Here is a 13,176-nt window from a genome sequence, read left to right on the forward strand (position 1 = left end):
CACACTTGCTGTGCAGAAATAGCATCAGAATTTTTTTCAGCAAGGAAATTCAGTTGGAAGCAGTCTCTGCCCGATTTTGGCCTTTAAATGCTGACGCTAAGTTTCCTCACACTCTGGAGCACTCCTACGAACCACCTGCTGAGTCGCCCTGCCCTCATGCGCATATCTACTGCACACAGTGTAAGTTAAACTGAGAGCTATGAGAGGGGGACACCACAGAGCTACAGCACCCCGGAGCCCACAACACAGGGTATATAGGCAGAGGATGAGCTTCCTCAACATGACTGAGCAGCAGTGCTTCAGGAGGCTCTGGCTATCTCATCAAGTCATCGCAACCATTTGTAGCTTGCTGGATCAAGGCCTGCAACCCATAGGAGCGGGTGAACACACCTTACCAGTGACTTCTTTGCCTCAGGCTCCTTCCAGGGATTTGTGGCAGACATTTACAGGATCTCACAGTCAGCCGCCCACAGATACATCACTCAGGTGACTGATGCCATGTTTGACAAGTCCGCCAATTTTGGCACTGATGAAGCCAGTGTTACTGAGCGGGCGCTCGGCTTTGTGGCTCTGGCTGACTTCCCACAGGTTCCCATCATTGACCGCACACATGTGGCCATGAAGGCACCCCATCATCACCCAGGAGTGTTTGTAAACTGCAAGGGCTTCCACTCAATGTGCAGCTCGACTGCAACCATAAAAAGATTATCATGCATGTGTGCACCAGATTCCCTAGCAGCTGTCATGACTCTTTTGTGTTGCACCAGTCACCTTCCCTCAGCTCTTTCCATCTCTAAACAGACTTATCAGCCGGCTGCTTGGAGACAAGAGCTATCCACTAAAGACGTGGCTTCAGGACGGCAAGTACTGAGCCCAAGGAGCATTGAAATGAAAGCCACATGTCCACTAGATGCTTCACACAGCAAACAATAGGCATGCTTCAGATGCTTTGACAGATCTGGAGGAGCCCTTCAGTATGCAGCAGCCAGGGTCTCTGGAATCATTGTCGTATGCTGCGCGTGGCACAACATAGCACAGCAGTGAGGATTGGAGCTGCAGGAGGAGCAAGGCGCAGAGCGTACAGCCTCTTCAGAGGAGGAAGAGGAGGAGCAATGGAAGATGAAGAGGAGGAGGAATACCCTGAGGTGGAAATGGCACCAGCAGCGGTGCACATTGCTGCACGGGAGGCCCGGGATGGCCTCATCATGGTCAGATTTATTTAAGTTGCTCCAATGCAGCCACATGACTGCCACAAGATATACTAAGTTCCCTCCCCACCCCCCACAACAATACTATAAAGCAGCCCTACAATGAATAAGCCATTCCTCTCACCCAAACCCCCAGTGCTCGAGGTTAACATCTCACCATTCACTCCAAGTGACAAAGCCACTTCCCATGTAGCAGGCAAAAATGGACAAGACCGGAAAGAAATACATTGATCTGTGACACCAAATAACTGAAACTTAACACTAACATGTGCATACTCTTGTGCATCTACTTCTGTGTCTTTTTTGTTTTCCGAGTGCTTCTACAAGGTGCAACCCCTGTGGCTTCAGGAGAGGTAGAGGCAGGCTGCTCACTTCCATGCTGCAAGACGTTAGACACTTATAGTGGATGTTCTCTGGAATCTGGAGCCTGTGATGGCCCCATTAAAGTCTGCTCCTCAAGCAATTGTGCAAGGGCAGACTCTGTCGGGGGTGATGGGTTTGTCAGCCTTTTCTGACCTTGACGGTTCGAATCGTCCCACTCCCTGATTCTAGGGCTTGGAATTATTTAGGGGATGTGATAGATGTAGACAGACAACTGTTTGGCGCAAGAACAAATATTTTATTTAGAAAATAGCACACCACACTAATTAACTGAATAGCATATAACAAAATGTACAGAAAAAGGGGGAAAACGTATATGCAACGGGTACAGAGGTTATGCAGTGAAAAAAACCCCACCTCCCACCACTACACTAACTAAGTTAGGCTCTGAAATTGCAGGGACTATTCTCACCAAAGGATTTCTCCACAGTTTAGACCAGTTGCACACTGCTTTCTCTCTCTTCAATCTTCCTTGGCTAGTTGCGGAGTCTTCGGTATTAGCACTGGTCGACATTTTGATGGTAAATAAGTTTTTTCCTTGAGTCAGCGCTGGATGATTGTTGGTTTTTCAGTGACTCCGAGGCTTCTTGTTAGGTTCTTCTTGTTGCGTTGCTGTAACCTCGTGTGGCAAGTTAGATGTTTCAAAGCCAGAGTCAAAGAGCCCAGAGTCCAAGTGCTTTTCCAGAGTGTTCTTGGGTATGTTTCTTCAAAAGTGTTTCCTTAACCCAAAGGTTACCCACAGCCCAAAAGTTACCACCAGTGTCCCAGTTATACCTGAGAGGCTGCTTAAACTTTCGCGCCAAAACTCGGGTGCACAATTGATTTTTGATGACTGCTTTTGTGCGATTTTGGCAGGCTGATCAACTCTAATGTGATCCCTTTGTGAGAATTCTGGTGGGCTGATTGAGCATTAGCATGGTACAAGATTCCCAAAGGTGTTGATGGGGTTTTTTCGAATGGTGCTGTTAGAATGTAATCAGGTCTTGATACTGTCCATTGTGTGTTTTGCTGATTCCAGGGTTTTTCTGTATAGCCGTTTTAAGAACTATTAAAATAAGTAATTATCTGGGTCCCTGGTAAGTGGGCTTTTGTTAGACTGCCAATGTCTCCCTGGGGCCTGCCTCTCAGGTGGGTTAGCAGCCCTATAAGGATCCCATTTCCCTATGCAGACCCAGCATACAATTTAAAATGTCCAAACTCAAATCTAAAAGGCCTAGTTTAGTCCAATGGCGCCTAATAGTGAGATATTTCTGTCCACATTTCTCCTCCAAAAGTCTAACACAGTTCCCTTTTAAATTCCAGACACATGTCCATTGAGTAGGGGTCCCGGAATTTTGTGAATCCTACAACTCGGCCATCGGGATCCGAGGAAGCATGTGGGCTGTGACTGAGGGGGAAGCAACGGGGGAGAAGTGGGAGCGCGCATGTTGGAGATGGAATCCTCCATTCTCTGCACATTTGCAGACATTGTGGCTGCAAAAGCTGCCACAGCCTCATGCAATTGTTGCTGCCCCTCCAAGATCACCCTCTTTCTCGACGGCCCCCTGAGGTTAAACATCTACATGCAGCTCAGCCGAGGTTGGAGTGCCCTGCACCCTCCGGAAAGGAATCTCCATTGCTGTCTCTGTTAACACCATCTGCTCTTGTTCATGTGAGACACCAGGTGACAACACTATTGCACACAGGACCCACCGAGGTGTGCATATCTGCGCCGGTGCTGGGTGAGCTTGGATCTGCTGACAGTGCACCCTCAGAGGTTGGAGTTCCTCTGAGGAGTCGACTTCCTCCTGCGGCTGTGCAGTGGGGGATGGGGCAGGTGCACCTGATGGACCTGTGGGTGAGCAAAGAGATGAATTAGAAGTGTTTTGATAACAATGTTCCCATTAGGCACATGATGGTGTTTCACTGGCTTCTGACACCAGTCACCATATGATTGACTGCTGTATACCATGTGGCTGTATGAGATATAATTCTGTCACCAAGTTGCTGGGATGTCCCTCTAGCTCCGTCTCCCACCGCCAGCAGCTCTCCAACACCCGAGATCTCCAGAGCCCTCTGCTGGTGTGAGTTGGGTGAGGACTGCAAGACTACCTCCAGTTCTCTGTCTCTCCTGTGTGTTCTGGGCTCTTTTCTCCTGCGAGGAGGGAAAAAAGAGAACTTTGAGAGTGATGGAATGAGTGTAAGGAATGGATGGGTTACATCTGCAGAGGGTGACTATGAGGGAGTGAGGTGCCAATACCAAATGACCTTCTTCTATGGTGTTACTTGCTATGATTGCATCAGGATGAGGCTGTGTTTCAGGTGTGGTTAGTCGGATGGGGATGTGAGTAGGTGGATAGAGAGAGAGGGTTGGATGAACCTGGAAGGTATGTTAGTGTGAGGAATGATATGCAGGAGTAGGCTTGGGAATGTTGGGATTATGCATATCAGGAAGAAGGTGAGTGTGGCATTGCACTCACCTTTCCTGACCTCGTGAGATCATTGAATCATTTCCTGAACTGGATCCAGCTCCTCCTGATCACATCCCTGTTCTGACCTCCCTGCATGCTCTCACTGCCTCTACCAGAGTATGCAGGGATGCATCCGAAAATTGGGGTGCAGCCTTTGACTATCCATCATTGATAGTTTAGAACAGTACTCAACCCCACACTCCTCTAACAACCTTCAAATTAGTTGAGTGAAAGGCTGCTTTAAATATCGGCGCTGTCATCCATGATGTCATCAGATCTGCTCCATTAAATTGGGCCGGGAAACCCACAAGACTGCTTTAAGTGGGGCCATTAAATGAAAATCGCCCTGAAGAATGCACTAAGCAGAACTTTGCATTCCTGTCTCGACTTTGCCGACCCGACTCCACGGCAAAGATTTTGGCCGCAGTGCCTGGAGTTTCTGTGGGAGTTCTACAGCGGGAGATCAGAAAAACCATCAAAAAAATTGGTGTGAATGCCTGGAATGGGCCATTTCCACCATTTCTCCATGGGTTCCACTGATCTGCTGAAGTTATGGCAGGAAATGATGACATCCCATATTGTTTGAGATAATTGTTAAAACAATACTTTGATTAGTATTTCCCTTGCAAGATGTTAAATTAGATGTTAGCCAATCACTTCAGGGTTCTTCAAGTTAGTATAGCTGTCGTTACATTGGACTAGAAATTCCCCGATCCTATTTATGCGGAAACTGCGCTGAAAATTACATTGGTTTCTACGCTGACCTTGCTGTCAGGAGCTTGCATCCAAATTTCCTGCAGAGCTCATTTGCCTTCACATAAACAAAGTGCGAATGCAGCCTGAGGAAACTCAGGTGGAACACGATAAAAGTCTGGATTACATGCCATTCTTCAGAGTGCGGCTTGGGAACAGCATTATGCCAATCAAGAAGGAGATTCTAGTTGCTTAGTGTGTACGAATTCTTTTTTAAATCACAGAGAAAATCACTATCAAACTCTAGAAAATTCTAGGAAGCTAGGTGACCCTTCCAAGGCTGAAACTCCTCTGTTAAGTTGATATCAGATGACCTCGGCCATGCTGCAGTTGATGTGGTGTACTTGGACTTTCAGAAGGCTTTCGACAAGGTCCCACACAAGAGATTAATGTGCAAAGTTAAAGCACATGGGATTGGATTGAGAACTGGTTGGCAGACAGGAAGCAAAGAGTAGGAGTAAATGGATACTTTTCAGAATGGCAGGCAATGACTAGTGGGGTACCGCAAGGTTCTGTGCTGGGGCCCCAGATGTTTACACTGTACATTAATGATTTAGACGAGGGGATTAAATGTAGTATCTCCAAATTTGCGGATGACACTAAGTTGGGTGGCAGTGTGAGCTGCAAGGAGGATGCTATGAGGCTGCAGAGTGACTTGGATAGGTTAGGTGAGTGGGCAAATGCATGGCAGATGAAGTATAATGTGGATAAATGTGAGGTTATCCACTTTGGTGGTAAAAACAGAGAGACAGACTATTATCTGAATGGTGATAGATTAGGAAAAGGGGAGGTGCAACGAGACCTGGGTGTCATGGTACATCAGTCATTGAAGGTTGGCATGCAGGTACAGCAGGCGGTTAAGAAAGCAAATGGCATGTTGGCCTTCATAGCGAGGGAATTTGAGTACAGGGGCAGGGAGGTGTTACTACAGTTGTACAGGGCCTTGGTGAGGCCACACCTGGAGTATTGTGTACAGTTTTGGTCTCCTAACTTGAGGAAGGACATTCTTGCTATTGAGGGAGTGCAGCGAAGGCTCACCAGACTGATTCCTGGGATGGCAGGACTGACATATCAAGAAAGACTGGATCAACTGGGCTTGTATTCACTGGAGTTCAGAAGAATGAGAGGGGATCTCATAGAAACGTCTAAAATTCTGACAGGTTGAGACAGGTTAGATGCAGGAAGAACGTTCCCAATGTTGGGGAAGTCCAGAACCAGGTGTCACAGTCTAAGGATAAGGGGTAAGCCATTTAGGACCGAGATGAGGAGAAACTTCTTCACCCAGAGAGTGGTGAACCTGTGGAATTCTCTACCACAGAAAGTTGTTGAGGCCAATTCACTAAATATATTCAAAACGGAGTTATATGTAGTCTTTACTACTAGGGGGATCAAGGGGTATGGCGAGAAAGCAGGAATGGGGTACTGAAGTTGCATGTTCAGCCATGAACTCATTGAATGGCGGTGCAGGCTCGAAGGGCCAAATGGCCAACTCCTGCATCTATTTTCTATGTTTCTATGTTTCTATGTTACTACCTACATGGGTATAAATCTACACCAGCACGTTACTGGCGTAATTGCAGGAAACTTGCGTTAACTGCTCTTTTGCATGGCGGGGGGGGGGGGTGGTGGGGGCGGCGATGCTATATTAATGAGCAGTAGAGGGTTTTGGCAGACTTATCATGGAAGAGCCACAAACGATCGAGGAAACGTGTGAAGCTATGTTTTAGCATTAGTCTGTCGGAAATCATTTGCATTTGAGTTTCCCACTAAAAATTGATACAATAGCACTCTTATACTATAGTTACGCAGAAAATTGCAAGGAAAGGCCATTGTGTCACAAACAGTCATATTGGAATGTTTAGCAATTCAATCACATTTGTTGCAATCAGTCCATTGCTAACAAGGGAATAAAGGGTTATGGGGAGGGGGCAGGGAAGTGGAGCTGAGTCCATGATCAGATCAGCTATGATCTTATTAAATGGCGGAATAGGCTCAAGGGGCCAAATGGTCTCCTGCTCCTATTTCTTATGTTCTTATGAGATCACTTCATTCAATATAACACTTGGTGCAGTTGAATCATTTATTGATTTCCTTCAAAATAATCGAACTTTTACAATATATTGGGCACGTAAAAGCTGCATTAAATGAATGCAATTGGGTATATTTTGGGTATATAATGACATTTTTATAAAATATATCTCAATTATCTGTCACATTATTCTGTTGTCATTGGTCAGCACTATTTTGCATAATGTTTAAACAGTCAAGTATTGCCTGTGCTGATACCTCAGAACTTTGCCTTTCCTTCATGTAATAATGTAAGCTGTGAATGTAACTTCTGGACTTATTTTTAACATATCCTCCCATGCAATCTCCATGAGATTCTCAAGATAGATTGTTATCAAGGCCTTAGCTATATTTATTTGTTAATTTGTTTCACCTATATTAGGTTGTGAGTGAGATTCGAAGGAGTGGAATTAATGGATGGAAAGCCCACTACCATTCTCTATGTATACTCACATCTACTTTTGCTTAAAATTCCCTTGCATCACACAACATCAATGAGACAACAAAAACATAGAAATTACTGTTGGTGATATTAGTGAGTGAATGCTTAACACATTTAAATTACGTCCATTATTTTAATGGAGCTGTCAACCCAGTTAAGTATTGGAACGAGGAATGCCATATGAGTGTGTTGAGCTTGCATCCATTGATTCCACTCACAAAAATATCTCGGCATAAATCCTCCACCAGTTGCCAGTGTTTGCATTCCATTGGCTATGATGATATTATTTAGGCAGAAACAAATGTCATTAGTTCAATAACAATTAATTATTCATGTATTTGCTTTAAACATAATTTCACTAGAATGTAACAATGTTTATATCGCATAGTTAATACTTTCATTTCAAGATTTTTAAAGATTTTCCATGACAATCCACAGTTACGTTAGCCAGTTAGGACTGAATTAGAAATGCATTTGCAAAAATCATGAGGGAAATAGATTCGTCATCTACAAATGACTTTTAAATAATCCATTTAAAGCTTTTTTTTCTTAAATTTTCATGTGATTTAGTTTGCATGCATGGACTCATTCTCAGTTGAGCAATCTTGACTTGTATGTTTATATTTCATAACTTCCGAAGAAATTCCCAGTTACATCATCTTACCCCATTGGGTAACGGTACTTTGGCTATAAATAGAGGAACTGAGCAATGAGGAGTTAGATACAGACTTCAGCAGCAGAGCACAGCAACAGGAAGAACATTAAGAACATCATAAAAGCAAAAGACAATGAACAGCAAAGTTTCTCTCATTGTCTTGACTCTCTTTGTCCTTTATGTGGCTTCCACACAAGGTAAGAAACAATCCTACTTTATATTTACAATAGAGTTTATACATAATCTAGAATTATATTGAAAACATGTGTCGTTAGTGGATTTTAATCTATTTAAATGACAGTTACTATTGCTATATCACTACAATGTGTTTATGTGGAATCTACAATTATAATTTGCAAACAACAATATATTTTAACATATTTAAAAGGTTGTAGATATTATTAATGTTAGATTGAATTTACATGTATAATATATTATATACATGTAATTCATTGGTAAACTTAAATAATACTGATTAAGATTCATATTTGAAGATGGTTAATGAGCTGAGGTAACAGGGCTATTAATTGGCATTAGAGAGACAACTGTAGAGTGTCTCCTTGCACCAGTGAGATAACATTTTGTCCAAGGATATTTAGAATCCATAAGAAAAAGACTTTTAAAATTTCAGATTACAAATACAACATTTCTATAATCTGTTCTTTCCACAGGTGCATCTCTTAGAAATGCTGGAGTAAGCCTGCGCTGCCAATGCATTAAAACAAACTCCAAATTCATCCATCCAAATCACATGGAGAATATTGAAATTATTCCAAGTGGCCCGCACTGCTCAAATGTTGAAATCATGTAAGTATTAACATCATCTGTTATTGATAAAACTGCTGTATACGTGAATAATACTTACACAATGTTGATTGGATATTATTCCTTTTGATATTGAAAGTGGGTACCGAACTTGAAATAATTGTTATCTTTCACTTCTTACAGTGTGACCCTTAAAAATGGTTCCCCGGTGTGTCTGAATCCTAACGCCCGTTGGGTGAAGATAATCATCGACATGGTAACCGATAGGTAAGTTTCATTTGCTAGCTTGCACTAAAACTGTAAAAATATAGATTGAACTGAAAGGAAAGTTAGGTTCAGAAAGAGGTAAAATCTGGAGAATCCTGGGTTCAGTCTATCTTTCATAGATCTTCAAGAAATAACCAAATACGTAGGGTAGATGTTTATCTTTACCATCTGGGCAGTAATTTGGAATTCGAGATCGCCCACCCATTATAGAACCCACCTGATTTGGGAAAATGAAAATCAGGCGGATTCTGTAAAGAGCTGCTGATCTGATCCACCAGATCCTGTCCATATAGTAAAGGCAAAAATCTACCTCATTGGGTTGACAAGCTATTGATAGAATTGTCACTAATTGTGGGAGGACCTTGGGGCTGCACGAAGAAGGTTAGAGATCCAGAAATGGACAAATTGCAGTGTTTACCTATATCCTATTCGTCACACTGATAACTTAACTCAAACTTCCATTTTTGTGTAGAGGTAAGGTATCAATGAAGGGAGATCGTCCCATTTTGAACCCCAGTACGACCCTCCACGAGCACCTCACAAAACAAGATTTTCTCTGCTTTAGCTGGCAATTTACTTGAACTGTAGATTCTGCAGATCACCTTCTGTGGTATTAATGTAATACTGATCCATTTCTCACACTCCCTTTCCCTTTAGGCTATGTAAAGTTAAGGTCTGGTTCAGTGCCAAGTGATGTTAAAGTTAACAAGTTGTTTTGATGTGTTCGATTGAGACAGCATAAACCAGTTATCACCAGTTGGAAATGTGTTTTGCTGCTCTGACCCAAGAACTTTTCACAGGCGATAGAATAATATTCTGTCAAACACTGACATACTGATCAACATTCTGTTCATTTATCCTCTGTTACCAGGGCTCCAAGGGTTTGATTATGAGTAGAGATTACAGAAACCATGCTTGTATTCTCTGGAATATAAAAGGTTATGAGATTTTTAGGATTTTGAAAGGAATTGATAGGGTAGAAAGAGAGAAACTTTTTCTGCTGGTGGGGGAGTCTAGGACATGGAGACATAACCTTAAAATCAGAGCCAGGCCATTCAGGAGAGAAGTTAGGAAACATTTCTTCACACGAAGGGTGGTAGAAGTGTAGAAACCTTCCCCCACAAAAAACAGGAGATACTAGTTGAAGTAATAATTTTAAATCTGAGGTCGACAGATTTTTACTCGACAAAGGTATGAAAGGAAATGAAGCCAAGGCAAGAGGATGTAGTTACGATACATGATCTCATTGAATGGCAGAACAGGCTTGAGGGGCTGAATGGCCTACTCCTGTTCCTATGTTTTGGGGAAATTGTACATGAAATTGAAACAATGTTTGTTTATAAATTGGATTGCTTTCCTGAATATTTTTGCTATTTATTCCTGCAAGAGTCATAGTATTTTATTATTCATTTCTATGTTTTCTACAGTTCCAAGAAGACAAATGAAGCTCACTGAGAGAAGCTCAATGGCTGAGTGTCAAGAACGTGACACCTATCCACAATAGGCACTCTGTACTAGCTCAGGAATGTATATTTATTTACTATCATGTTCAGGCCTGTTGTAGATTTAAAGCAGCCAGTGAATGCATAACTGGTTTCAAGCAGTGTTCACCTGTGTTTACAAATCAGTCACAAAGTAGAGGGAGGTCATTAGGTCCATCTAGCTCATCATTCCACAGAAAACCATAATGCCCTCCCTCATCTGTTAAAATTCATCTGTTAGTATTTATTTATGTATTAACTTATTTGACAGTTTTGTTACATAAGAATTGAATGTGGCACCTAAAATTTCTGCGGAGGTTCCCCAATGAGAGACCGGTAGAACCTACAAAGAAATGGAGTAATGGTAAAAATAATGCAACTACTTATACCATTTCTCCAGTGGTTTTGCTGATCTGCCAAAGTTAGGGCAGGAGACCAAGAAAACCCCATGGGAATTTAGGGGCTGGATTTTCTCTTCACTGAGGTTTCATTCATCTGTACCATGGTACCAAGAGATTAGACATGTAATATGCAGTTAAATAGCTGGACTGTTTTAATCCTGTTATCTTGTTGCCATACACTTGATGCCAGTTTAAGCTGTTACAGAATGTAGTTACTCCGTGGAAATGACGTTTGCAATTTTGGCGTGGCATATTGTCAGTATTGTAATTTTGATTTGTTTTGTAATTTATTTGAGCTGCATTTTATTTATTCTCCTTGATATTTATAATGTCCTAAAATGGTTCATTTTCTGTGTATTTATGTTTTGCAGTGAAGGTATTTGCTTATTTTTGTGATGTTAAAATCTGTGTATGTGGAAATAATCTCTATTTTTTATTTATTATAAATTGATAACATGTGGAATATTCATATTTCAATAAATGAAGAATTATTTTCCATAATTATTACAAAATTTCAAACTTGTCTCTATTTAAATTATTGAGCTTATCTGAAATGAGTATCCAACTGCATGTTCGTAGACAATTCCTAGCTCAGTGGTAGCACTCTAAGCTCTGAGTCATGGGCTCAAACACTATTCCAGAAATTTGAGCATACAATCCAGGCTAACACCCACTGAGGGAGTGCTGCACTGTCAGAGGTGTCTCTTTTCCAATAAGATGTTAAAAACATAAGAACATAAGAAATAAGGACAGGAGTAGGCCATACGACCCCTCGAGCCTGCTCCACCATTCAATAAGGTAATGGCTGATCTGATCATGGACTCAGCTCTACTTCCCTGCCTGCTCCCCATAACCCCTTATCGTTTAAGAAACTGTCTATTTCTGTCTTAAATTTATTCAATGTCCCAGCTTCCAAAGCTCTCTGAGGCAGCGAATTCCACAGATTTACAACCCTTTGAGAGAAAAAAATGTTTCCTCATATCAGTTTTAAATGGCCGACCCCTTATTCTAAGGTCATGCCCTCTAGTTCTAGTCTCCCCCATCAGTGGAAACATCCTCTCTGCATCCACCTTGTCAAGCCCCCTCATAATCTCATACATTTCGATAAGATCACCTCTCATTCTTCTGAATTCCAATGAGTAGAGGCCCAACCTACTCAATCTTTCCTCAGAAGTCAATCCCTTCATCTCCAGAAACAACCTAGTGAACCTTCTCTGAACTGCCTCCAAAGCAAGTATATCCTTTCGTAAATATGGAAACCAAAACTGCACGCAGTATTCCAGGTGATGCCTCACCAATACCCTGTATAGCTGTAGCAAGACTTCCCTGCTTTTATACTCCATCCTCTTTGCAATAAAGGCCAAGGTTCCAGTGGCCTTCTAGATCACTTGCTGTACCTGCATACTATCTTTTTGTGTTTCATGCAAAAGCACCCCCAGTTCCCGCTGTACTGCAGCACTTTGCAATCTTTCTCCATTTAAATATTAACTTGCTCTTTGATTTTTTTCTGCCAAAGTGCATGACCTCACACTTTCCAACATTATACTCCATCTGCTAAATTTTTGCCCACTCACTTAGCCTGTCTTTGTCCTTTTGCAGATTTTTTGTGTCCTCCTCACACATTGCTTTTCCTCCCATTTTTGTATCGTCAGCAAACTTGGCTACATTACACTCAGTCGCTTTTTCCAAGTCGTTAATATAGATTGTAAATAGTTGGGGTCCTAGCACTGATCCCTGCGGCACCGCACTAGTTACTGGTTGCCAACCAGAGAATGAACCATTTATCCCAACTCTCTGTTTTCTGTTAGTTAGCCAATCCTCTATCCATGCTAATTTATTACCCCCAACCCCGTGAACTTTTATCTTGTGCAGTAACCTTTTATGTGGCATCTTGTCAAATGCCTTCTGGAAATCCAAATACACCACTTCCACTGGTTCCCCTTTATCCACCCTCGTTACATCCTCAAAGAATTCTAGAAAATGTTAAACCAAGGCCTCGTCTGCCCATTCAGGTGGGGGTACTATTCAAAGATGAGCAGGGCCATTTCCCCATTGCCCGGGCCAACATACCTCCCTCAATGAACACCTTAAATAGATGATCGGATCATTTATCTCATTGCGGTTTGAGGGAGCTTGCTGTATATAATTTGGCTGCTGCAATTCCCCACATTACAATAGTAACTACAGTTCAAAAGTACTTCATTGCCTGAAGTGTTTGGGATGTCCGGAGGTCATGAAATGTGCTATTGAAATGTAAATTCTCAGTAGTCATTTATTAGTAACCCAACTAACATGAAGTACCCCTT

At 42.2% G+C, this 13,176-nt stretch overlaps 1 protein-coding gene across 1 annotated transcript; it reads left to right on the plus strand.

The window, feature by feature from the left end:
* The first annotated feature begins 8,033 nt into the window (after positions 1-8,033).
* On the plus strand, positions 8,034-11,337 carry LOC139234396 (interleukin-8-like). The gene is made up of 4 exons (XM_070865257.1): positions 8,034-8,153; positions 8,628-8,763; positions 8,905-8,988; positions 10,416-11,337. Exons 1-4 carry the CDS (start codon positions 8,090-8,092, stop codon positions 10,441-10,443), a joined length of 312 nt encoding a protein of 103 aa, XP_070721358.1. The 5' UTR covers positions 8,034-8,089; the 3' UTR covers positions 10,444-11,337.
* Positions 11,338-13,176: the final 1,839 nt, after the last annotated feature.

Source organism: Pristiophorus japonicus, chromosome 2 (assembly GCF_044704955.1).
Source record: "Pristiophorus japonicus isolate sPriJap1 chromosome 2, sPriJap1.hap1, whole genome shotgun sequence".
NCBI lineage: Eukaryota > Metazoa > Chordata > Chondrichthyes > Pristiophoridae > Pristiophorus > Pristiophorus japonicus.